Source organism: Patagioenas fasciata, chromosome 1 (genome assembly GCF_037038585.1).
Source record: "Patagioenas fasciata isolate bPatFas1 chromosome 1, bPatFas1.hap1, whole genome shotgun sequence".
Taxonomy (NCBI): Eukaryota; Metazoa; Chordata; class Aves; order Columbiformes; family Columbidae; genus Patagioenas; species Patagioenas fasciata.
In genome coordinates, this window is record NC_092520.1 from 1,011,982 (window position 1) to 1,036,593 (window position 24,612).

A 24,612-nucleotide genomic window follows, 5' to 3' on the forward strand; every position below is an offset into this window, starting at 1 on the left:
AACCAAACCTCCAGCCTTAAAACCTGCTCGGCATCTGCTGCCGGGGAGCGGTGCCAGGGGGCGGCGGGGGGAGCTGGTGCCCGCCCCCGGCTGGAGATGGGGAGATGCTCCCGCACCCCCAGGGCAGCCACCTCTTTGCCACTTGCTGCGGCATCCCCTGGGTCACGTCCCTTAACCTCCTGGGGTTTTGTTCTCCCCAAATGGGAATGATCTGCCCCTTACTCACCCTCTCACCGAGCCCGGAGCCGCGGGAGCTCACGCTGGGCCGGGCAGGGCGGCCCCTTCGCCTGGGGGTTCCCTGTCCCCCGCGGCTCCTCCCGCTGCCCCGGCCCACGCTTGGCTGGGTCCCGCTGCGCTCGGGGAGCCGTCACCCCTCCAGCCCCGGGGTTTCCTCCCCCAGCTCGCTCTGGGCCAGGATTTTGGGGAGAAACCCCCCCGTCCTCCCCGCAGCCCCCAGGCCAGAGGTGCCTCAGGCGGCAGAAGCTCCAGGTGATGTGGGGAGGAGCAACCTTGTCCCTGTCGGCTCCAGCCCACCTCACTGTCCTTGTCACCGCGGTCCCGGCCCCGAGCGGTGGGAGCGATGTTTGGGGTGCTGGGGGCACAGCCGCCCCCGAGCATGGGCAGCGCGGCACTGCCGGGGGGCTCAGCACCCGGCCCGGCCCGGAGGGGCTCAGCTGCACCCAAACGTGCTCCCGGTCCCCGCCAGGTCCCCTCGGGGGTCCCCAGGGCTCCCCGAAGCGGGACTGTCGCTCCCTGGGGGGGCCGTGCCCCCCCGCCCTGGCCCGGCCCTGACGTCACCCGGCGCTCGCAGGCAGCGCGTCCCCCCGTGTCCCCTGGGACTGCGCGGGGATGGAGCGCGGAGCTCGCCCGCTGCTCGCCCTCTGCCTCGCCAGCTGCCTCCTGGCCCCGGGTAAGCGGCCGGGAGGGTGACGAGGGGCGCTGACCCTCCCCGGTGCAGGGAGAGGGTCCCCCGGATTCCCGGGGGGGACAGGGCTGGGGGACTGGGGCTGGTGGGGAGGAGGGACAGGGGTCCCGGGGTGCTCCCCCACCCTGCTCAGCTGCCAGCGGCTTCAGGGGGTCCCCGGGGGGGTCGGGCCGCCCCCCGGTGCTCGCAGCCGCAGCTCCGGGTCCCGCAGGCTGCCGGGCGGCGCAGGGCAGGTTCGCGTACAAGCTGCTCCACGACCTCTTCGCCAACTACTCCAGCGCCCTGCGCCCCGTGGAGGACACGGACCGGGCGCTCAACGTCACCCTGCAGGTCACCCTCTCCCAGATCATCGACATGGTGAGCGGCACCGGCCCGGGTGACGCGGGGCTGTCGCTGTCACACTCCTGGTCACACCCGGGGGGTCCTGCTGGACCCAGAGCTGATGCTCAACCCTCAACACCAGCCCAGACCCCTCAAAAGCAGCCCAGGTGCCCCGAGTCAGCTCAGACCACTTGAAGACAGCTCAGACCCCCCCAAAATCAGGACACACCCCCCCTAAGTGAGCTTGGACCATTTGAAGACATCTCAGACGGCTCTAAATGAGCTCAGATGACCTGAAGACAGCTCAGACCCCCCCAAAAACAGCACACCCCACCCAAGTGAGCTTGGAACACCTGAAAGCAGCTCAGACCTCTCCAACCCCCCAAAGCCAACAGAACCCTGTCCAAGGGAGCTCAGCCCCTTGGGACACGCGAGCGGCCGCTGGGCTGGGGGCTCTGTCCGGGGTCTGAGCCCGCGCCCACCGTCCCCGCTCGGCAGGACGAGAGGAACCAGGTCCTCACCTCGTACCTGTGGGTGCGCCAGGCCTGGCTGGACGCCCACCTCACCTGGGACAAGGACGCCTACGGCGGCATCGACAGCATCCGCATCCCCAGCAGCTACGTCTGGCGGCCGGACATCATCCTCTACAACAAGTGGGTTGTGCTGGCACCCCCCACCCCTAAAACGCTGCTCCCAGAGCTGGGGGCGCTCAGGTTGGGGCTGGGAAGGGGATGGGGGGGGGGTGCCAACATCGGGGCTGCACAGCTGCATGTGGGGTGGGAGCGGGGGGGGCTGGTGTGGGGTGCAGGGCGGTGGTCACCCCCACTGGGTGACAAGGGGGTGGCAGCAGCCAAGTGTGCCTGGCACCCACCTGCCAGCTGGGACGTTGTCACTCCTCTGGGGGGGTGACATGGGAAAGGGACACGGACACTCCGCTGGGGTCAGGCACTTGGCCCTGGCCCTGCAGACCCTGCCCCATGTGATGGGACAGGAGGAAACAGCCTCAGATTGTGCCAGGGGAGGTTGAGGTTGGATGTGGGGAACAATTTCTTCCCCAAAGGGCTGTGGGGCATTGGAACAGGCTGCCCAGGGCAGTGCTGGAGTCACCATCCCTGGAGGGCTGGACAGACGGACATGAGGTTCTCAGGACACGGGGCAGGGAAAGGGGTGAGGAACGGGTGGACTCAATGATCTTGAGGGGCTTTTCCAACCAAAATGATTCTGTGTGGGACTCGGGGCCATCCCTCTCCCAGCGCCGATGACCGATTCGGCGGCTCGGTGGAGACCAACGTGGTGCTGCGCTCCGACGGGCACATCACGTGGGACTCGCCTGCCATCACCAAGAGCTCCTGCAAGGTGGACGTCTCCTACTTCCCCTTCGACGGACAGCAGTGCCACCTCACCTTCGGCTCCTGGACCTACAACGGGAACCAGATCGACCTCCACAACCGGCTGGACACCGGGGACCTCACGGACTTCATGGAGAACGTGGAGTGGGAGGTGCTGGGCATGCCGGCCACGAGGAACGTCATCACCTACGGCTGCTGCTCCGAGCCCTACCCCGACGTCACCTACACCTTGCTCCTCCGCCGCCGCGCGTCCTTCTACATCTTCAACCTGCTCCTGCCCTGCATCATGGTCTCCTTCCTGGCACCGCTCGGCTTCTACCTGCCGACCGACTCCGGGGAGAAGGTCTCGCTGGGGGTGACGGTGCTGCTGGCCCTCACCGTCTTCCAGCTGCTGGTGGCAGAGAGCATGCCGCCCTCGGAGAGCGTCCCGCTCATCGGTGAGCCCCGGCGGCCACCTGGGCGCTCCCCGGGCACCGGCGTGTGGGCAGCACCTGCAGCGGGGGCTACGGCGCGGGGACAGGGGCGCGGGGTCTCTGCCGCTCCACCGCGGCGTCAACACCTGTTGCCCACGCAGGGAAGTACTACATCGCCACCATGACCATGATCACGGCTTCCACCGCGCTGACCATCTTCATCATGAACGTCCACCACTGCGGCCCCGGCGCCCGGCCCGTGCCCCCCTGGGCCAGGCGGCTCATCCTCCAGCACATGGCCCGGCTCTGCTGCGTCTACGAGGTGGGCGAGAGCTGCAAGAGCCCGCAGCGGGCGCCGGGCAGGCGGGCGGGCAGGGGGGACGCCGGCGTGTCGGGGGAGAGCGCTGGGGAGGGGGAGGCGGGTGCCGAGCCGGGGGGCTGCCCCCGCGACCGCTGCCTGTGCCATCACGACGGGCTGCTGAGGAACGTCGGCTACATCGCCGGCTGCTTCCGGCGTCACCGGGCCTCCCAGCGCCGGAACGGCGAGTGGAAGAAGGTGGCCAAGGTGATGGACCGATTCTTCATGTGGGTCTTCTTCCTCATGGTCTTCCTCATGAGCGTGCTGGTCCTGGGCAAAGCTGCCTGATGGCCCCGCAGACCCACCACCCCCTGCGCCCCCTGCCACAAAGCCCGGGGGCAGCAGTGGCGCTGGGTGCCCTGTGAGGGTGGCAGGTCCCAGACACCCCCTGGTCCCCCGTGGAGCTGCAGGGTGGGGGCTCCACCAGCGATGGGGAAGAGGAACCCGACAGCGGGACCCCCACCCTGGCAGGGACCGAGGGGTCCCGACCTCCCCGGTGGATGCGCCAAGATGTGCGCCCACACCCCCCAGTGCAGCCTGTGCCCGAGAAACCCAACTAACTGGAAATAAACCCTGGGGAGCGTGTGCTCCCTCTCCAGCCTGGGGGTGTCCCGGGATCTCGCTGCCCCGGGAAGGGCTGCGGCACCAGAACCGGCGTCATGGGCTGGCGGTGTGCACGGGGGGGCAGCAAAGCGGTGTGGGACCCGCGGGGACCCGTCTCTCCAGGGAGCCATGCCTGGTCCTCACAGCCCCATCTGGAGCTCTGCAGGGGGGTGAGAGAGGGGTAAGAGAGGCAGAGCCTTTCCCTGGGTGGATGTGGATGTATATATAGATTATATATATATATAGAGAGAGAGAGACCTATATTGACACACATATAGATGTGGAAGCTGCTGGCTGGCAGGGCTCTGCTCACCAAGCCATCCCAGTACCCCAGTTATCATAAAATCATTGAATCATTTTGGTTGGAAAAGCCCCTCAAGATCAAGCCCAACCGTTCCCCACCCCTGTCCCTGCCCCATGTCCTGAGACCCTCATGTCCGTCTGTCCAGCCCTCCAGGGCTGGTGACTCCAGCACTGCCCTGGGCAGCCTGTTCCAATGCCCCACAGCCCTTTGGGGAAGAAATTGTTCCCACATCCAACCTCAACCTCCCCTGGGCAACTTGAGGCCGTTTCCTCTGCTCCTGGCGCTTGTTCCTGGGGAGCAGAGCCCGACCCCCCTGGCTCCAAGCTCCTTTCAGGCAGTTCAGAGATCAGAAGGTCTCCCCTCAGCTCCTGTTCTCCAGCTGAACCCCCCAGGTCCCTCAGCTGCTCCCATCACACTTGTGCTCCAGCCCCTCACCAGCTCCGGTCCCTTCTTTCCACTCGCTCCAGCACCTCAAGGGTTTCTTGGCGTGAGGGGCCCAGAACTGCCCCCAGCATTGGCAGTTTGGCCTCCCCCGGTCCCAGCACAGGGACGGTCACTGCCCTGGGCCTGCTGGCCACCCCAGTGCTGATATAAACCAGGTGTATCAAGATATTGATGTAGCTCAAGGGTGTCTTCCATCACCCCAAAACCACACATGAAACCCTGCAGCACCCTGAGCTGCAGCCACCACTCCAGGTGCCGCCAGTTACCTCCTGTCCCCTCCTGTGTCCCCACCTGTGTCTGCCAACCCTCCCACCCAGGCACCCGCTCCACTACAGCCCCCGAGATGCTGCTCCAGGCTCTGGCAGCCCCAGGGAGGGTCCTGAGGGAGGGGGGACACCCCGACCCCATCCTCTCTGGGCACTGTCTGGGGAAAGGACATTTCTTGGGGGGTGGAGGGATCTGGCCCTCGACACCTCCATGACAAACACAGGAGCTCCCTTGGGCAGGGGTTGTGGGGCCCGACGGGAGCCTTGGAGCTGCTGCCCCCCGGGCAGGGCAGGGCAGTCCCAGGGCCCATCGGTGGCCGCACAGCCCAGCCCGTGACAGCCACAGTCCCGGGGGATCCCAGCCCCTCGGGGACCCCTGCCCAGCCCCAGGGGAGCGGCGCCCTGCTCTGTCCTCGGAGTGTGGGGGGGCCCCCCCAGACAAGCCCCCCCGGCCCCTCTGGCTGCTGCAGCTCCGCTCCCCATCCTCAAACCACGGTGACTTGAGGTGGTGGCAGGTCCCTCGTGGGGGTCACCACTGGAACAAGACCCAGCGCATGAGTGCAGCACAAGCCTGCGGTGGGTGTATCCAGCGTTTTGGGGCTGGACACCCCCAGCACTGCTTGGGGACAGGGCTGGGGATGTGCTGGGGCTGCTGCTGGGGAAGGGGCTGTCGAGCCACGCAGGGCCCTGGGCTGTGTCTGCTCAGGTAGGGAGGCACCATCCCAATGTTGGGGCAGAGACAGGACTGGACTCATGAGGATGGAGGCACCTCTGAGCTCCAGCTCATCCACCCTTCTGAGCTGGTGGCCCAGGACACTGTCCAGCTGGTTTTGAGCATCTCCAAGGATGGAGACTCCACCACCTCTCTGGGCGACCTGTGCCAAGGCTTGGGCACCCTCACACTGACAAGTGTTTCCTGACATAAGACTTGCAGAATGGACCTCTGGAGATCATCTAGTCCAACCCATCCCATGTTCATGGGACCCTCCTGTGCTCCACTTTGTGCCCATGGCCCTGGGCAGTGCTGTGAAGAACCTGACCCCGGCCCGGCCCACTCCCTGCAATGATTGCTGGACGTGGCTGATCCCCCTGAGCCGGCTCTTCTCCAGGTGAACACCCCAGCTCTCCCAGCTGAGGATCCCCTCCCTCGGCCTGCCGGCCACGCTCCTCCTGATGCAGCCCAGGGCACCTCTGCTCATGGCCAACGTGGCGCCCACCAGGACCTTCTCTGCCGAGCTGCTTTCCAGCCGGGTGGCCCTGTCCTGTGCTGGTGCCTGGGCTGGTTCCTCCCCGGGACAGGACTCTGCACTTGTTGGACCTCATGAGGTTCCTGTCACCCCACTTCTCCAGCCCACCCAGGTCCCCAGACACCAGCACGTCCACTGGAGCACCACCATCCTCACCCCCAGCAGTTCTGTGGGTGCCAGCCCGTCCTGTTGGGTTTGGGCACTGAGGGGGTCAGACCCCGAGCTGTGGGATGGCTGGATGCAGCACAGAAAACATTTAATGTTTTAACAAATCAGATGGGAGGAGGTGTCCTAGGAGGGTTCCCAGCCCCACGCCCCCGGTCCCTCAGTAGTAGTGGAACCCGTTGCTCTTCTGGGACCAGTGCTGCCACCACGGGGGTTGGCAGAAGAAGACGCGGGGGCGCCGGCAGCGGCGTCTCCACCAGCCCCTCAGCCAGCCCCACAGCCGGGCGCAGCCGTCCCGCAGGAACCGTGCTGCCCTGCGCAGCCCCGGGGCCACCCGGCCGCGTGTCCCGGCCGTGGGCACCCACCAGCGCGGCCTGGGCTCCGCCGGGGTGCTCCTGCCCCGCGCCACGGGGCTGCTCCATTTGAGCCCCACCGAGATGTGACTGTCCATCTCCATGGAGCTGCTCCTGCCTGGGCCTGTGTTGTGGCTTCTTTGCGGTTCCACGGGGCTGCTCCTCTTCTCTTCCACGAGGCTTCTCCTGCTCGGCACCACAGGATTGCTCCTGCCTGACTCCATGGGGCTTCTCCTTTCCAGCTCCACGGAGCTGCTTCTGTCTGGACCTGCGTCCTTATCTTTGTCCTCGTCACCATCCACAGCATCGTCCATGTCCACGTCCACCCACGGCAGCTCCTCTCCAAGGTGCTCGGAATGGTCTCTGGCCCCCGGCAGCCCCAGCTGGACTTGCTCATTCACCCTGGCAGTGGGGATGGAGGGGTCCCCCGGGGGGGTCCCGCTGCGGGAACCCACCGCACCATGCCACCGGGCCAGCTCTGCCCGCAGCTGCTCGTGGCGCCGCTCGGTCACCGCCTGGAAGGCGCGGACAGTGTGGATGAGCTCCAGGACGAGCTTCCTCTTGGCTGTGGCCGTGCCTGGGGAGATGTGGGGGGGCGGCTCCACGTTCACAGGGCTTTGTGCTCTGCTCCTGCTGTCCCTGGGGCTCTGTGCCCTGTCCCTGCTGTCCCTGGGGCTCTGTGCCCTGTCCCTGTTGTCCCTGGGGCTCTGTGCCCTGTCCCTGCCGTCCCTGGGGTTCTGTGCCCTGTCCCTGCTGTCCCTGGGGCTCTGTGTCCTGTCCCTGCTGTTCCCAGGGCTCCATGCCCCGTTCCTGCTGTCTCTGGGGCTCCATACTCTGTTTCTGCTGTCCCCAGGGCTCCATGCCCTGTCCCTGCCATCTCTGGGGCTCTGTGCCCTGTCCCTGTTGTCCCTGGGGCTCTGTGTCCTGTCCCTGCTGTCCCCAGGGTTCCATGCCCCGTTCCTGCTGTCTCTGGGGCTCCATGCCCTGTCCCTGCTGTCCCCAGGGCTCCATGCATTGTCCCTGCCATCTCTGGGGCTCTGTGCCCTGTCCCTGCTGTCCCCAGGGCTCCATGCCCTGTCCCTGCTGTCCCTGGGGCTCTGTGCCCTGTCCCTGCCATCCCTGGGGCTCTGATCTTGCTTTGTCCCCACTGGCAGCCCCAGTGCGGTGTCTTGGCCAAGGGCTGGTCCTGACTCCCGCAATGGTCCCTCCACAGCCTTGGGGGACCAGGGGGGTTCCAGTTGTTCAAGCGCCGCCGGCTCTGCCATCGCACCAGGATAGGGCTCCAGGAAGGAGCAGAGGGAGCCCAGGGAAGAGAAGCTGCTCCTCGACAGGGAGCCCAGGGAGTCCATGGAGGCCAGCGGGGCTCGCGGGGACGGGCGCTCCCTGCACGACACCTCCACTCTGGCCCTGTGCAGGAGGAGAAGGAAGAGACCCCGCTGCACCCCGGCGCCTTCGGCAGAACCCAGAGACAGCACCCCCTCCTTAGGGTGCTGGACAGGGGCTGAGGGGCTGCGGCAGCACCTGGGGGTCTCCCCCAGCACTCACCACGTCCCCAGGGTTGAAGTGGGCTCCTCCACTCCTCTGTCTGCTGGCAAAGAAGGTGCTGAGGGAGCAGACACAGTGAGTGGCTGCAGCCCCGGGTCAGGGCTGCCGTGGGGTGTCGCTCATTTGTGGGGCGCTCAGTGCCGGGGCCACTCACCGCTCTGCTCCTCCCAATGGGCTCTTGCCAGGTTCGTCTGATGCTTCGACTTCTTCCACCACCTCTGCAGGAAACCCAGGAGCTGGGTGAGATGGGAGCAGCTCCCAGCTCCACACACCACATCACCCCATGGTGCAGTGCAGCTCACAGATTCATGGAATCACAGCTGGTTTGTGTTGGAGGGACCTTCCCAGCTCCCCAGTGCCACCCCTGCCATGACAGGGACATCTTCACCAGCTCAGGGTGCTCAGAGCCCCGTCCAGCCTGGCCTGGGATGTCTCCAGGGATGGTTCAGCCACCACCTCTCTGCCCAACCTGGGCCAGGCTCTCACCACCCTCAGGGCAACAGTTTCTTCCTCATGTCCAGCCTGAATCTCCCTGCTTTAGTTTAACCCATCACCCCTTGTCCTGTCACAACAGGCCCTGCTCAAAAGTCTGTCCCATCTTTCTCATGGGCCCCTTTTCAGGCCAGAAAGGCCGCACTAAGGTCTCCCGGAGCTTCTCTCCTCCAGCTGAACACCTCAGCTCTCTCACCTGTCCCCAGCAGAGCTGTTCCAGCCTCGGGTCATTCCTGGGGCTCCTCTGGCCCCTCTGCAGCAGCTCCATGTGTGTCCTGTGCTGAGGACCCGGAGCTGGACCAGCACTGCAGGGGGGTCTCACAGAGCGGGTAGAGGGGCAGGATCCCCCAAACCTGCTGCTCACGCTGCTGGGGATGCAGCCCAGGACACGGGGGGGTTTCTGGGCTGCCAGCACACACGGCAGCTCATGTCCCATCTTTCACTCCCCAGTACCCCAAGTCATTCTCCTCGGGGCTGCTCCCCATCCCTCCACCCAGCTGGATTGATACCGGGCGTTACCCTGACCCAGGTGCAGGGTGTTGCACTTGGCCCTGTTGGACCTCACGAGGTTCTCATGGCCCCACTTCTCCAGCGTGTCCAGGTCCCTCTGTTCCGTGTTGGGTGCCATGCAGCGATCACCCACCTGGAGCGGCTTGGCCTGCAGCATCTTGGAGACCAGCTAGAGCTGCGGGACCAGCATCAGGAGCGGGAGCAGCTCCGCTGGGCTGGGGAGCTCAAAGTGCCCCATGGCACAGACTGCGATGTGGATCCCCAGCGACCTCCTTGGTTCCCTAGTGACGGGACTGCTGTGCCCCTTTGTGACACCGTGGGGCAGGCAGAGCCCCACCTTGTGACACCCAGTGTCCTCCCATGCCCTCCCCTGGCCCGTGCAGTGTCATGGATGGCAGGGGAGCCTGAGGCGAGACCCCTCCTCAGGATCCCTCACCCCTGCTGTGATGGACACGCAGGGGCACCCTCCACCCAATTCAATGTTCTCTGTGCTGCCAGCGTCCTGCACTCACCAATCCGGACAACTTGAAATCATACGAGGTAATCATAAAGCCGACGAAACTCCGAAGAAAGCGTGGAGTGATAATGGGTGCCCTGATTGCACATAACCCAAATGGGAGCAGATGCTACTATAGCAAATGTTGAAAGATATACAACTGGACCTAAAATGCAAAATTATGCTAATCAAATAGTGAAACAATGTGTGATATCTTGTAAAAATGATCCTAAAATAGAGTGAAAGCCTCCACCTGGAGAGGTAAAAAGAGGGAATACTCTAGGAGAATATTGGCAAATTGATTTTTCTGGAATACTAAAGTGTGATAGTCGTATCTCGGTATTAGTAGATACCTTTGCTGGATGGCCTAAAGCTTTCCCATGCTGGACTAACAAAGCTAGGGAAGTAGCAAAGAAAATACGGAATGCAATCGCACCATGGTTTGGGGCTCCAGGCAGGATCTCATCACATTTTATAGCAGAAGTAAAAGCAGGAAAACGTGGTCAAATGCACATTTTGGGGAGCCAAATGCTTACTGAATATATGTTGTCCTTGGAAAAAACTTTCTCATCAGTACATAGGTGTATTCAGGAGAAAGCAGCTGTGCCACGGGATGTGCTTGTACGACTTTGGACCTGGGAGGACGAACCTTTGAACGAGCGGTGGAAAGGACCCTGTGCGGTATCCCCGGTAATCAACACAGCTGTGAAACGTGCGGGAGTCGATTCCAGGATCCACTACACTAGAATAAAGGAAACCACAGAGACCGGGTGGAAATCAGAAGGGATCACTCTTCTAATGCTAAAACATAAGACAACTTAAAGAACTGCGCTGTTTCAATTATTTCCCCGCCTCCCCTATAATTACTCCCCAGTAACGAACAGAACAAGTGTGCTCCTGATCCTCAGCGTGATGTCAGGAGGGGGGATCCCCATGCACCCCGCGCTGCAATAAACCCGTGTTGGTTTTCTGAACTGTCACTGCATTTGGAGAGTTCTCTTGGTTACAGTTTTGGGAACAGGATCATGAGTTATTGTGAAAATGTTTAATGAAATGGTCGCTGTAAACCTCTCGTCAGTGCCAGGGGAGGGGGCGGTTTCCAGGAGAATCGTGGGAAGGGGCAGCAGGAGGAAATGGGTCCGGGACCCTCCAGGCTGCCCGTACTGGTCCCAGCACAGGGTACCCGGTCCCCTGTCCCCTCCCCGAGGACAGGGCACTTCTGCCCAGTTGGGAAGACCCATCCCTGACCCACCACCCAGTCCGCACCTGTCGCTGGTGCACAGACACCCCCCATCCCTGACACCCCCTGGGGAGCCGCCCCAGCACCCCCGTGACACCTCAGCACCCCGCCTGCCCCCCTGCATGTCCTGCCGTGCCTCGGTGCCCCCCGTACCTCGGACTCCATTTCCAGGCATGCCTCGCATCCCCGCCCCCCAGTCCCGGTGGGACCCGGCACCGGCGTCGCGCCCCCCACAGCTTCGAGCAGCGGCGGCTGCAGAACCGGAGGGGTCCAGGGGCCGCAAGGACACAGCGGTGCTGCCGGTGCCCGCCCCCCCGAGCCGAGCGGGGCGGAGCGGCAGGACTACACCTCCCGTGCTGCACCGGCGGCGGGCGGCCCTCCCGGGCTGACGCTGCCGGCGGCTCCCGGCGCCGCCTTTGTCCGTGCCGGGCTGGCGGCGCGGCCCCGGCGCAGGTAGGGGGAGGTTTGGGAACTCGGGAGCTTCCAAAACTCCTCTTTTCACGGCTCTTTTTTGCCTTTACCCCGAGGCAGCCGGGTCGATGGGTGGGATCTTGTGATACTGTGATACTGTGATCTTTGGTGGGTCCTTTTCCCGTAGCTGTGAAGGCTCGGGGTGCAGGGAAGGCAGCTGTGGGCAGGTGAGTGAACTTGTGCCCCTGATTTTTCATGAAAATGTTGTGTTTGCAGGGACCATCTGTCCTCGCTGCTCCTGTGCGGCTGGTGACGGGACAGGCACCTCGTGTGGAATCCGGAGCATCCCGCCTCCCTCTTCCCGCATCAAAACCTGCACGGGCCTCCATCTCCCCGCCGAGAGCAGCGATGCGCCGGGCTCCAGGCTGCTGCGGCAAGGTGGGGGTCAGGCACGGCCCCGGCTCTGGGGACACCACGGGCTGGGGTTGCAGACGATCACGATAAATAGCGTGCACTCGTCAGAATAAATTGCTTAGAATTTATTGTAGCAAGTGGCAAGCGGGCAAAACAGCGCTGGACAAGCGGGGAGTCTGCGCTCCACCACGGCGCGCCTTTCCAGTAGCAGCAAGCTTGGTTAAATGTGGTAAAGGATTACATATTCATGGTTATTCCAGGAACGCCTATACAAATTCGTAACTTTTCCTTGAAAAGGCCGTTCTTATTAAAATGAGTTCCAAGGAATTATATCTATAGTCTTCAGCTTTGGCTCTTTCCTGTTGCGCCTGCGCAGTGTCTCCGGGTGGTCACGGGCGGGGGTCTTTTGAATGCAGGCTGCGGTCCGTTTTGTCGTGCATTTCTATCTTTGGCCTAGCACGCTGGGTTTGGCCAAGGCTCCAGTGGCATGAGCTGGTTTTCCTTCCGCTTTGTGCTGAAGACCCCGTTATCCCGTTCACACAAGGATGCAACTGGGCCCTTATCTCTGTCAGTCTCTTCCTGAATGTTCTGCAGGGTACACTAAATTAGGCTTTTACACATATCTGTGGAACAAGTTTTTTTTACAAAGACTACATACAGCTTGCATTGTTTAATGGCAGCATGTACTAATATTATACGCTCAGGTTTCACAGCCACTGATAACATATCCATTTAGACCGGTTTGATTAACAAATATATCGTTAAGTCTATTACACTGGGATTGCCGTGGTTGGTTCCATGGTGCAGCAGCAGCAAAACACCCGTGGGACCCGCTGGGTTGGGAGTCCGGTTGGTACAGGAGGTGTGGGAGAGAAGTGGTTTGAGACCCGGTGCGGTGCAGGGTGCTCCCGTTCCTGCCCGCTGAGCCGCACCACGGGCAGGGGCAGGCAGGAGCGTGCCTGCTGCCAGGCCTCGGGCCAGGCCTTGTGTCACGGTGCTGTGCCCGGTCCTGGTGGGTGATCTGGCTTGTGGGATGGATGTGGGACAGGGCACAGTCCCTGCTGCTCTGGCGTGGGTCCTCGATCTGGCACGAGCAGGGGAAACCTGCCTGTAAGCCTGCCAGCCCTGCCCTTCTCCTGGCAGAGCTGGTGGGGTGTCCCCAACCCAGGGACCTGCTGAACAAATCCCCCGTGCTGCAGTAACCATGCTGTGCCGCCTGGCTGTGCCAACACCGCCCCTCTGCCCTCACCCTTCCCTTGCACAGGATGCTCTGAGCTCTCCCAGCGGTGCCCTCGTGATGCCAGAGCCCCCAGTGTCAGTGGGGCGCTGCTCGGCAGTAGCAGGATTTTGGCAGAGGTGTTTAGCAACCATGCGGTGGGGTGTGCTGAGCCGGGTGTGCTTCTTGCTGCAGATGTCGGTGACGTTTGAGGACGTGGCGCTCTACTTCTCCCCCGAGGAGTGGGCAAAGCTGTCGGGCTGTCAGCGGCAGCTCTACCGGGAGGTGATGCTGGAGAACTACGAGATGGTCGCCTCGCTGGGTGAGGACTCTTTATGACACTGCCAGGCTGGGGTCCAGACAGAATTCACCTCTTTAAGTGAACTGAAGCCATTGAAAGGGACAATCCAGCTGTTCCCTTTGCTGCCTGAGCGATGACATACCAGTTGTGATTGCAGGTTTTAACCTGTCAGCAGCCTCTAGTGGAGAGTGTTCCTGGGAGAGAAGATGATGGATGGGATGGGAAGGGATGGGATGGGATGGCCTATTTCAATTGAAAGGGACCTACAATGCTCATCTAGTCCAATTTTGCAACCACTTCAGGGCTGACCACAAGCTGCAGCGTGTTGTTACGGGCATTGTCCAAATGTCTTTCAAACAGGGACAGACTTGAGGCATCGACTGCCTGTCCGGGCAGCCTGTTCAGGGTTTGACCACCCCCTCAGTACAGAAATGCTTCCTCACATCCAGTCTAAACCTCCCAGGCGCAGCTCTGAGCTGTTCCCAGGTGTCCTGTGTGCAGCAGAGTGGCCGAGGTGACGGGGGCGAGGCGAGAGGAGGCTGTAGGGGCAGGGATGTGGGGGCTGAAGCCGCAGCCTGGCAGGGGCAGGAGAGAGGAGCGGGGTGGGGGGGATGCTGGGGCTGTGGGTGCGGGGCCGGTGCTGCTGTCCCGGCAGTGCGGGAGAGGGGGCTTCTCTCTGTGCCCCGGACAGGCTGGGCCAGCGACAAACCAGAGATCATCTGCAAGATGGAGCGAGAAGAGACACCGTGCGTGCCAGAGCCCCCCGGGGAGCAGCAGAGGCACCAGAGCCCTGTGCCAGGTGGGTACCACCAGTGTGGGGAGCAGAGGAGTCCAGAGGCATCGTCTCCTTGCCCAGGTGCTCTGTGCCCCAGGCAGGCTGGGGGGCTGGCAGGGTGCCCTTGCTGCTCCCTATGTCCTTGTCCCACGTGCCCATCCCATTCCTCGCAGTGACCCCAGCTTCTCCTCCCAGCAGCTGTCGGCCCTGAGATGCAGAGAGATGCCGAGGGGGTTCCTGAGGAGCTGCCAGCATGCACTGCTCTGCTCTTGAAGACATCCAACCCAGGTGGGATGTGGCAGGGGGACTCGGTCCATGACCGCCCAGGCAGGAGCCATGTGGGACAGTTTGGGGCACCCCACTACCCCCTGCTCCCAGACCCTGGGCCACTGGAGACAAGTTCCCCTACGTGCCCTAAGAACAGCAAGAGCTTCAAGAGCGAGAAGGCGCTGGATGTCCATGTGTGGAGCCACACAGGTGAGTGTCCCTCGCACTGCACCGAGTGTGGGAAGAGCTTCGACCACAAGGATAAACTACCGAGGCACCAGTGTGTGCACACCAGGGAGAAGCCCTTCGCCTGCAGCCACTGCAGAAAGAGCTTCGGGCAGAAGAGCCACCTGGTCAGCCACCAGTGCCTCCGCATCAAGGAGAAGCCCTTCACCTGCACTGACTGTGACAAGAGCTATGACCACAGGAGGAACCTGCAGAGGCACCAGCGTACGCACACCAGGGACAAGTCCTTCGCCTGCAGCCACTGTGGCAAGAGCTTCTGTGAGAAGAACATACTCATAAACCACGAGCGCATCCACACCGGGGAGCGTCCCTTCCACTGCACTGACTGTGGCAAGAGCTTCAGGACCAACGTCCTGCTGAGGCACCGGCGTGTGCACACCGGGGAGAAGCCCTTTGCCTGCAGCCACTGTGGCCAGTGCTTCACGCAGAAGAGCCACCTGGTGAGGCACCAGCGCATCCACACAGGGGAACGTCCCTTCACCTGCACCCGCTGCCACAAGGCCTTCAGGCAAAAAAAGACCCTCTCCATCCATGAGCGCATCCACACCGGGGAGGAGCCCTACAAGTGCAGCGAGTGCGGCAAGACCTGCAGGCGGAAGCACCACCTGAAGAAACACCAACAGGTGCACCATGGCCCAGCAGCAGTGCCAGAGGGTGGCCAGCAGAAGAGGGAGGGTCCTTCCCCAGCAGGGGGGCCGGCATAGGCCAAGCCCTTCCAGTGCGGTGTCTGCGAGAAGCGGTTTTGGAAGGAGAGGCTCATGCTGGCTCACCAGCGCACCCACGGCACCCCCAGCCTGCAGCTGCCTCCGCAGCCCGGCACCCCCTGAATCCAACACTGAAGGGCCCGTGGGGTGCCGGGGGGGGCTGTGGGAGCATGTCCTAGTTTTGATTGAATACAGTTAATTTTCCTCTTAGTATCTGGTCTAGTGCTGTATTTTGGACTGTGGATGAGAATAATGTTTCTAATACATGGATGTTTTGTTTGATGCTGAGCAGTCCAGGACTTTTCATCTTCTGGTGCCCTGCCAGCTGGGAGGGGGCACAGCCGGGACAGCTGAAACAAAGTGGCCAAAGGGCTGTTCCTTACCATCTGATGTGATGGTCAGTGCAGAAACTGGGGGCAGTGGGCCTGGGGCACCACAGCTCAGGGGCGGGCTGGGCATCAGTCCACGTGTGGTGAGCAGTTGTGTTGTGTATCACTTGTTTTGTATATTCTTACATCATTTGCATTCTCATTATTCTTTTCCTCTTCTGTACTATTAAACTGTCTTAATTTCAGCCCACGGGAGTTACTCAGATCACTGGATGAGCCCAATTTATGTTTTGTATCAGTCATTTAGCTTCAATAAGTATGTTTCAAATGGAATGAATCCCTTAGAAGTATAAGACACTGTGATTTTTAATATACTGTCTGCTTTGCATTAGTTAGTAGCTAAATTTGCTGAAATCTCTGTGTGTTGTCAAGTTCTGCTCATATTCAACAGCCTTGCGCCGACTTGAGGAAAGCAAAGCAGCTACAGAACATCAACGTTCACAAAAGGCTGAAAGGCTCAGAGGTCCCTGCAACACGGCAGGATGGCAAAAGGCGGAACTGATGACACTGCCAAACAGAACTCCCCGAAACGGAGCAGAACCAGAATGGGTCTCTGTCCCTGTCTGTCCCAGCTCTGCCCCAGCTCCATCCTGGCTCTGTCACCAGCCGTCAGATCGCGAGTCTCCAAATACGAAGCATGATGCTGATGGCATGGAAGATCCTTATTGATCGATCTGGATGTCCACTGTATGGGAATATAGCGGAAGAATGGGGAACCTCACATAGGCCTGTGAGAACCTCTCGACAGCTTATCACTATGGCTGAGATTCCTGCTTTGTTGTGAGAAAGAGCGGGAGGCTGCGCCTGCCTGGAACCTTGAAATACAGGCGAGCTCGGCAGGCCCAGGGATCTTCTCCCAGGGCTGAACTGAGCAGCGCCTGCGTCCCCGCTTGTGTTACCTCTGCGGGGGAGCTCAGGTGCTACTTCGGAGATCCCCCGGTCGAGAGGGAACTAAAAGAAAACTTGCTCTTTGCAAGTGCATTTGTGGCCTCTGGCTCTTCCTGCGACGTGCCTGCACTTGTGCACACACCATCAGAGCTTCTTGATGGATAACGCAACGATACGTTATCAGAGGTGTGTCACAGTTCCTTTTTTGCATTTTCTCCTTCATTAGTCCAACCAAGGCTGTTATTTCTCCACACGTTGCAGGTCTGGCATCAGTCGTTAGCCCCAGGAGCTGTTCTCAGGGTAATTTATGATTATTTATGTTCTTCTCCACCACATCAATTATGTCCTTCCCCGTTGTCTTCCTGTGAATGGCCATTACATCCAAGAGCCCCCCGGTGACAGACAAGTCTGCCTTGACAGCTCTTATACAAACGGATAGATGCGCTGTGTCTGCGTTGTCTGTGCTTTCATCAACGGCGAATGAAAAAGCCAGATCACTGCACGCCTCTGTGGCCACTGCTACATCATTTTTGGCCACAGCTCTGGTCATCATCTTCTGCTGCGATTGCAGTCTGCCTTGCAATACTTGCACCAATTGTTGTTGTTGTTGAAGGCTAAATTTAGCATATTTAGTTCCATGTTAGGTCTCAAAATGCTGACGTGCATTGGACTCCTTTATCATCAACCCTGTCTCATAACACTAAAGACATTCTGTTTTTTCCCCTTGAAACACAAGCACTACACCTCCCGTGCTGCACCGGCGGCGGGCGGCCCTCCCGGGCTGACGCTGCCGGCGGCTCCCGGCGCCGCCTTTGTCCGTGCCGGGCTGGCGGCGCGGCCCCGGCGCAGGTAGGGGCGGCGGGCGGCCCCGGGAGGGGACCCCGGCCCCGACGGCCTCTCCCGTGCTCTCCCCTCCGCCGGCCGCCCCCCAGCCCTGCCGGACCCCCCCGGACTCCCCTTAGGGCCCGGCTCCCCCCGGCGCTCCGGCCTTTCCCCGGCTCGCCCCGTGGCCCCCGTGCAACGCGGACACGCTGCTCCGTGTCCCAGCCGCCCGGGCCCCCTGGATCCGGCCCTGGCGGCCCCGGCGCTGGGAAGGGCTGGGCTGGGGCCGGGCCGGGTGCTCAGACCCCCGGGACACCCCCGCACATCTTCCTGCTGCCCTTGTGGGGCACCAGAGGAAGATTTGGGTACTCGGGAGCTTCCAAAACACCTTTCTTTTCGTGGCTCTTTCTTGCCTTTACGGCAAGATAGCCGGGTCAGTGGGTGACGCTCTTTAGTAGGTCCTTTTCCCAATTACTGTGAAGGCTCGGGGTGCAGGGAAGGCAGCTGTGGGCAGGTGGGAGAACTTGTGCCCCTGATTTATTAATGAAATTCTTGTGCTTGCAGGGACCATCTGTCGTGGTTGTGCTGGTGCGGCTGGTGACGGGACAGGCACCTCGTGTGGAATCCGGAGCATCCCACCTCCCTCTTCCCGGATCAAAACCTGCAGGGGCCTCCATCTCCCCGCCGAGAGCAGCGACGCGCCGGGCTCCAGGCTGCTGCGGCAAGGTGGGGGTCAGGCACGGCCCCGGCTCTGGGGACACCATGGGCTGGGATTGCTGTGGTTGGTGCTGTGGTGCAGCTGCGGCAAAACACCCATGGGACCCGCTGGGTTGGGAGTCTGGTTGGTACAGGAGGTGTGGGAGAGAAGTGGTTTGAGACCCGGTGCGGTGCAGGGTGCTCCCGTTCCTGCCCGCTGAGCCGCACCACGGGCAGGGGCAGGCAGGAGCGTGCCTGCTGCCAGGCCTCGGGCCAGGCCTTGTGTCACGGTGCTGTGCCCGGTCCTGGTGGGTGATCTGGCTTGTGGGATGGATGGGGGACAGGGCACAGTCCCCACTGCTCTGGTGTGGGTCCTCGATCTGGCACAAGCAGGGGAAACCTGCCTGTAAGCCTGCCAGCCCTGCCCTTCTCCTGGCACAGCTGGTGGGGTGTTCCCAACCCAGGGACCTACTGAACAAATCCCCTGTGCTGCAGTGACGCTGCTGTACCACCTGGACATGCCAACACCGCCCCTCTGTCCTCACCCTTCCCTTGCACAGGATGCTCCCTGTGTTCTCCATGGGATGTTGGATCCCCCAGTGTCAGTGGGGCGCCGCTTGACAGCAGTAGGATTTTGCAGAGGTGTTTAGCAACCGTACAGTGGGGCATGCTGAGCCGGGTGTGCTTCTTGCTGCAGATGTCGGTGACGTTTGAGGACGTGGCGCTCTACTTCTCCCCCGAGGAGTGGGCAAAGCTGTCGGGCTGTCAGCGGCAGCTCTACCAGGAGGTGATGCTGGAGAACTACGAGATGGTCGCCTCGCTGGGTGAGGACTCTCTCTGGTGATGTTGGGCTGAGGTCGAGCCTGATTTCAGCTCTTTTAGTGAGCTGGAGCCACTGAAAGGGACAATCCAGCTGTCCCCTTTGCTGCCTGAGCACTGACGTATCAGTTGTGATTGCAGGTTTTACCCTCCAGGCCTGCTGTGGAGAGTGGTCCTGAGAGAGAAAATGGGATGGGATGGAACAGCCCATTTGAGATGGAAGGGACTTACAATGCTCATCTAGTCCAGCTGCGTGAGCACTTCAGGGCTGACCACAAGCTGCAGCGTGTTGTTACGGGCATTGTCCAAATGTCTCTCAAACAGGGACAGGCTTGGTGCATCGACTGCCTGTCCAGGCAGCCTGTTCCAGGGTTTGACCACCCCCTCAGCACAGAAATGCTTCCTCACACCCAGTCTAAACCTCCCAGGCGCAGCTCTGAGCTGTTCCCAGGTGTCCTGTGTGCAGCAGAGTGGCCGAGGTGACGGGGGCGAGGCGAGAGGAGGCTGTAGGGGCAGGGATGTGGGGGCTGAAGCCGCAGCCTGGCAGGGGCAGGAGAGAGGAGCGGGGTGGGGGGGATGCTGGGGCTGTGGGTGCGGGGCCGGTGCTGCTGTCCCGGCAGTGCGGGAGAGGGGGCTTCTCTCTGTGCCCCGGACAGGCTGGGCCAGCGACAAACCAGAGATCATCTGCAAGATGGAGCGAGAAGAGACACCATGTGCGCCAGAGCCCCCTCAGGAACGGCAGAGGGACCGGAGCCCTGTGCCAGGTGGTTACCAGGGGACTGTGTAGTGGGTGGTGTTTAAGGGACTCTGTCCCGTTGCCCCAGGTGCTCTGTGCACCTGGAAGAGTCGGGGCTGGGTGACATGCCCGTGCTGCTACCCAGGGGAGTCATCCCACATGCCCATCCTGTCCCTAGCACTGACCCCGGTCTCTCCTCCCCTATAGCTGTTGGCCCTTCGGTGCAGAGGGAGCCTGAGGTGGTCCTGGTGGGGCTGCCAGCACCCACCACCCCGCTCCCAGGGATGGAGCACGGGGACTCTGTGTGGGACCAGCCAGGTGGGAGCCGGGGGATCCAGTTGGGGTCCCCCCTCATCCACCATCTCACAGATCCTCAGCCTCTGGAGCTGATCCCCTCCACATGCCCCAAGTGCAACAAGAGCTTCCAGAGCCAGTCTGCGCTGGATGTCCACGTGCGGAGCCACATGCGTGAGCGTCGCTTCCACTGCACTGACTGCGGCAAGAGCTTCATCTACAAGCAGAACCTGCTGAAGCACCGGTGTGTGCACAGCGGAGAGAAGCGCTTTGCCTGTGGCCACTGCAGCAAGAGATTCGCACGGAAGACAACCCTCATCATCCACCAGCGCGTCCACACCGGGGAGAAGCCGTTTGCTTGCACTGAGTGCGGAAGGAGCTTCAGGCACAGGGCAACCCTCGTCATGCACAAGACCATCCACACCGGGGAGCGTCCCTTCGTCTGCACTGACTGTGCCAAGAGCTTCAGTCACAAGAGTCACCTTGTGAGCCACCGACGTGTGCACAGCGGGGAGAAGCCCTTCATATGCACTGACTGTGGCAAGAGCCTCAGCTGCAAGAAACGGCTGCTGAGCCACCAGCGTGTGCACAGTGGGGAGAAACCTTTTGCGTGCACCGACTGCGGGAAGACCTTCACGGAGAAGAAGACTCTGATCGGCCACCAACGCATTCACACCGGGGAGAAGCCCTTCACCTGCACTGTCTGTGGCAAGAGCTTCAGGGAGAAGACGAACCTCATCAGCCACCAGCGCATCCACACTGGGGAGAAGCCCTTCACCTGCACGGATTGCGGCAAGAGCTTTGCCCACAGTCCAAACCTGCTGAGCCACCAGCGTGTGCACAGTGGTGAGAAGCCCTTCGCCTGCAGCCACTGTGGGAAGAGCTTCAGGCAGAAGAACCAGCTGGTGAGCCATGAGCGTATCCACAGTGGGGAGAAGCCCTTTGGCTGCACCGACTGCGGGAAGAAATTTGTCCATAGGCAGCACCTGCTGAACCACCAGCGTATCCACACGGGGGAGAAGCCCTTCTCATGCACCGAGTGCAACAAGAGCTTCACTCACAATCATCACCTTGTGAGCCACCGACGTGCGCACGCCGGGGAGAAGCCCTTCACCTGCACTGACTGAAGCAAGACCTTCAGTGGCAAGGAGACCCCCATCATCCACAAGCGCATCCACACTGGAGAGACACCCTACTTTCATGGCAAGTGTAGCAAGACCCGCAGCTGTGAGCAGCACCTGCAGAGCCAGCAGTGGGTGCACTGGAGCCCACTGGGGGTGCTGATGGGTGGATGGCAGGAGAGAGGGGTCCTTCCCCATTGAGGGTGGGCCGGCAGAGGCCAAGCCCTTCCAGTGCGGTGTCTGCGAGAAGCGGTTTTGGAAGGAGAGGCTCATGCTGGCTCACCAGCGCACCCACGGCACCCCCAGCCTGCAGCCGCCTCCGCAGCCTGGCACCCCCTGAATCCAACACTGAAGTGCCCGTGGGGCGCTGGGGGCTGCTGTGGGGTGGCTGTGAGGGGATGTCCTGGTTTTGTTTGGGACAGAGATAATTTTCTTCTTAGTAGCTGGTTTAATTCTGTGGTTTGGATTGAGGATGAGAAGAATGTTGCTAATACATGGATGTTTTGGTTGTTGCTGAGCAGTGAAGGACTTTTCATCTTCTGGTGCCCTGCCAGCTGGGAGGGGGCACAGCCGGGACAGCTGAAACAAAGTGGCCAAAGGGCTGTTCCTTACCATCTGATGTCATGGACAGTACAGAAACTGGGTCTGGGGCACCACAGCTCAGGGACGGGCTGGGCATCAGTCCACATGTGGTGAGCAATTGTGTTGTGTATCACTTGTTTTATATATTCTTATAATTGTCATTGTCATTATTCCTTTCATCTTCTATTAAGCTATCTTCATCTCAACCCACGAGTTTTACTGAGATCACTAGATGAGCCCAATTGAGGTTTTGTATCAGTCATTTAGCTTCAAGAAATAAGTTTTAAATAGAATTAATCGCTTAGAAGTATAAGATTGTGATTTGTAGTATGCTGTCCGCTTTGAGTTGGTTAGTAGCTAAATGTGCTGAAATCTTAAACTGTGTGTTGTCAAGTTCTGCTCACATTCACTGGACTTGTGTCTACTTGAGGAAAACAAAGCAGCTACAAACCATCAACATGCACAAAAGGCAGAAAGGTCTCTCACCTGTGGGCAGAGAGCTCAGAGACCTTGGCTCTCAGAAAACAGCAATCAAGAACATTAACTGTGTCCTGGAGTGCTATCTTCTTGTTCTGAAACAGAATTCAAACAATGACCGTGCTATGTCCGAAAAAGAATGGCTTCGAACTGGAAGAAGAACATTAACTCAATTTCAGTCAGACCAGCACACCAAGCAATATAAAGAATTGGATGTGCAGAGATGATCTTTGGCGATAAACTCACATAATCCCGTTACAGTCTGGGAAGCCTTGAGCCAGAGGGATTAATTAATTATGCCGAGAGTGAGAATAAGATGCCAACGAGGTCAAATGTCGCTTAACTAAGGAACTTAATTAAATACTTCTGTAAATGGATGTCTGTATGCTATGGTAAGAAAATAGCGATAGGACAGGAAGAAGCAGACAGGAAAGGAGGAAACCTAGCGAGCAGTGGGGATAGATTTGCAAGAGACACCTACAACCATGGATGGATCCAGCGGTGTTTTCTCTCTAGGAGGGGGGTGGTGCATCTCAGGAAGGCAGCTCGTCCGTCACTCACAAAATGACCACCCCTTACATCCCAGAGAGGTACATACGTAATACCTGTCAGTGGTGGGGGTCTCCGGATCATGCCAGCCCTATGGCATGGTCATACAGTCTTTTATGAGGTATTTTGGAGATATTTTGGGATATCGTTTCCCAGACAATGGCACCTACTGTCCGGTCCGCATTTCTACACGTGCTCTCAGTCCCGGCACGCTGGTCCCGTGTAGCACTGCGTGTGCCTCAGCAGGGGAGGGCGATTGCTTGTAGCCAGGCAAGGCCCCCATTGCCTGGAGCTGCGCAGGTTCCCTGCAGGCAAGTCTCTGGAAAATGGCGTGAGAAGCAGACGCTCATCATCCACGAGCGCATCCACACTGGAGAGACACCCTACTTATACAGCAATTGTAACAAGACCCACAGCTGTGAGCAGCACCTGCAGAGCCAGCAGTGGGTGCACTGGAGCCCACTGGTGGTGCTGGTGGGTGGATGGCAGGAGAGAGGGGTCCTTCCCCAGCAGGTGGGCCGGCAGAGGCCAAGCCCTTCCAGTGCGGTGTCTGCGAGAAGCGGTTTTGGAAGGAGAGGCTCATGCTGGCTCACCAGCGCACCCACGGCACCCCCAGCCTGCAGCCGCCTCCGCAGCCCGGCACCCCCTGAATCTGCTGCTGAGGGGCCTGTGGGGCGATGGGGGTTTCTGCGGGGTGGCTGTGGGGGCTGTCCTGGTTTTGTTTGGGACAGAGATAATTTTCTTCTTAGTAGCTGGTTTGATTCTGTGGTTTGGATTGAGGATGAGAAGAGTGTTGCTAATACATGGATGTTTTGGTTGTTGCTGAGCAGTCCAGGACTTTTCATGTTCTGGTGCCCTGCCAGCTGGGAGGGGGCACAGCCGGGACAGCTGAAACAAAGTGGCCAAAAGGCCTGTTCCATATGATGTCACACTCAGTATAGAAACTGAAGGGAGTTTGCTGGGGGCACCACAGCTTGGGAACAGTCTGGGCATCGGTCAGCAGGTGGTGAGCAATTGTGTTGTGCTTTGCTTGTTTTGTATATTCTGATATCATTCTCATTGTCGTTGTTCCTTTCCTCTTCTATCCTATTATCAGTCTTTATCTCAACTTAGGACCTTGACTGCTCCCCGATGTTGAAGTTACTAAAGGATTGTAAAGCTTGCCCAACCCCAAAAGTATTCAGCTGGGCCTCAGGACGTTGGTTGTCCCCAGCCATTGTAGCAGAACGTATAAGAGACTTGGCAAAAGAAAACACATTTAAGCTCAGAAAGGGGAAGGGGATGGTTTATGGTGTTTTGGGAGCTGCATTAATAGCTGCCCAGAAAGACAAACTGAGCAGCAGGAAAGTAAATCTCTGCAAGAGTTGATTATTTCACTGCAGACAGAATTGGAAGCAGAATGGTTGAAGCAGTGACAAGCTGAGAAATCGTTAGCTGATGAGAGCCAAATCCCAGAAAGTTTGCAGGGCAGCCTGTGCGATGCTTTTGCAAAGGAAGAGGATGAAAGGCAGCCGGGAAAGGAAAAGAGCCCCACAACCCCTAGAGAGGAATTTACCAGCCCTCCTGAAGAGAAGCTACCAAATTAATGGATACTGTCACTAAGTTGCAAAGGATGTAGCCATCGTTAATCAATAGGCATGATGAAAGCTTTCTAACTACCTGCCAAACAAAGGGATATTTTTCAAGTCTTAGGTTCTCTTGCATGACAAGCTAGAGACAGAAGATTAAGTAATACATTGTTTAGAAGCAGAGCGCTTAGTTTATATTTAACAAATAATAGATGTATTGTAAGTAAGAAAGTAAACAAGTATTACTAACATCATCAATTATCTCTTAGTATAGATGTATGTCAAAATTTTCAAAAATTGCAATGC

At 59.8% G+C, this 24,612-nt stretch overlaps 2 protein-coding genes across 3 annotated transcripts in view; both read left to right on the plus strand.

Moving 5' to 3' along the window:
- Positions 1–849: 849 nt before the first annotated feature.
- CHRNA10 (cholinergic receptor nicotinic alpha 10 subunit) lies at positions 850–3,654 on the plus strand. Its single transcript, XM_065834575.2, has 5 exons — positions 850–910; positions 1,137–1,282; positions 1,745–1,899; positions 2,500–3,032; positions 3,170–3,654. Exons 1-5 carry the CDS (start codon positions 850–852, stop codon positions 3,652–3,654), a joined length of 1,380 nt encoding a protein of 459 aa, XP_065690647.2.
- Positions 3,655–11,619: 7,965 nt separating this feature from the next.
- The window catches only part of LOC136111191 (uncharacterized), a 73,258-nt gene continuing 60,265 nt past the window's right edge, over positions 11,620–24,612 (plus strand). The window contains exons 1-4 of one of the 2 annotated variants that reach the window (XM_071809840.1): positions 11,620–11,880; positions 13,268–13,394; positions 14,065–14,172; positions 19,923–23,902. In XM_071809840.1, coding sequence (XP_071665941.1) covers positions 11,698–11,880; positions 13,268–13,394; positions 14,065–14,172; positions 19,923–21,136 — 1,632 coding nt within the window. In that variant the 5' untranslated portion in view covers positions 11,620–11,697 and the 3' untranslated portion in view covers positions 21,137–23,902. Of the gene's footprint in view, positions 11,881–13,267; positions 13,395–14,064; positions 14,173–19,922; positions 23,903–24,612 lie in introns of those variants that run through there. The other variant, XM_071809858.1, reaches the window with a different exon arrangement.

Bases quoted from the DNA above. Each gene is read 5' to 3' on its own strand.
- CHRNA10 (XM_065834575.2), top strand. From the start codon at position 850: ATGGAGCGCGGAGCTCGCCCGCTGCTCGCCCTCTGCCTCGCCAGCTGC. The intron at 911-1,136 runs GTAAGCGGCCGG...CGGGTCCCGCAG, and splicing joins CAGCTGCCTCCTGGCCCCGG to GCTGCCGGGCGGCGCAGGGC. The intron at 1,900-2,499 runs GTGGGTTGTGCT...TCCCTCTCCCAG, and splicing joins GACATCATCCTCTACAACAA to CGCCGATGACCGATTCGGCG.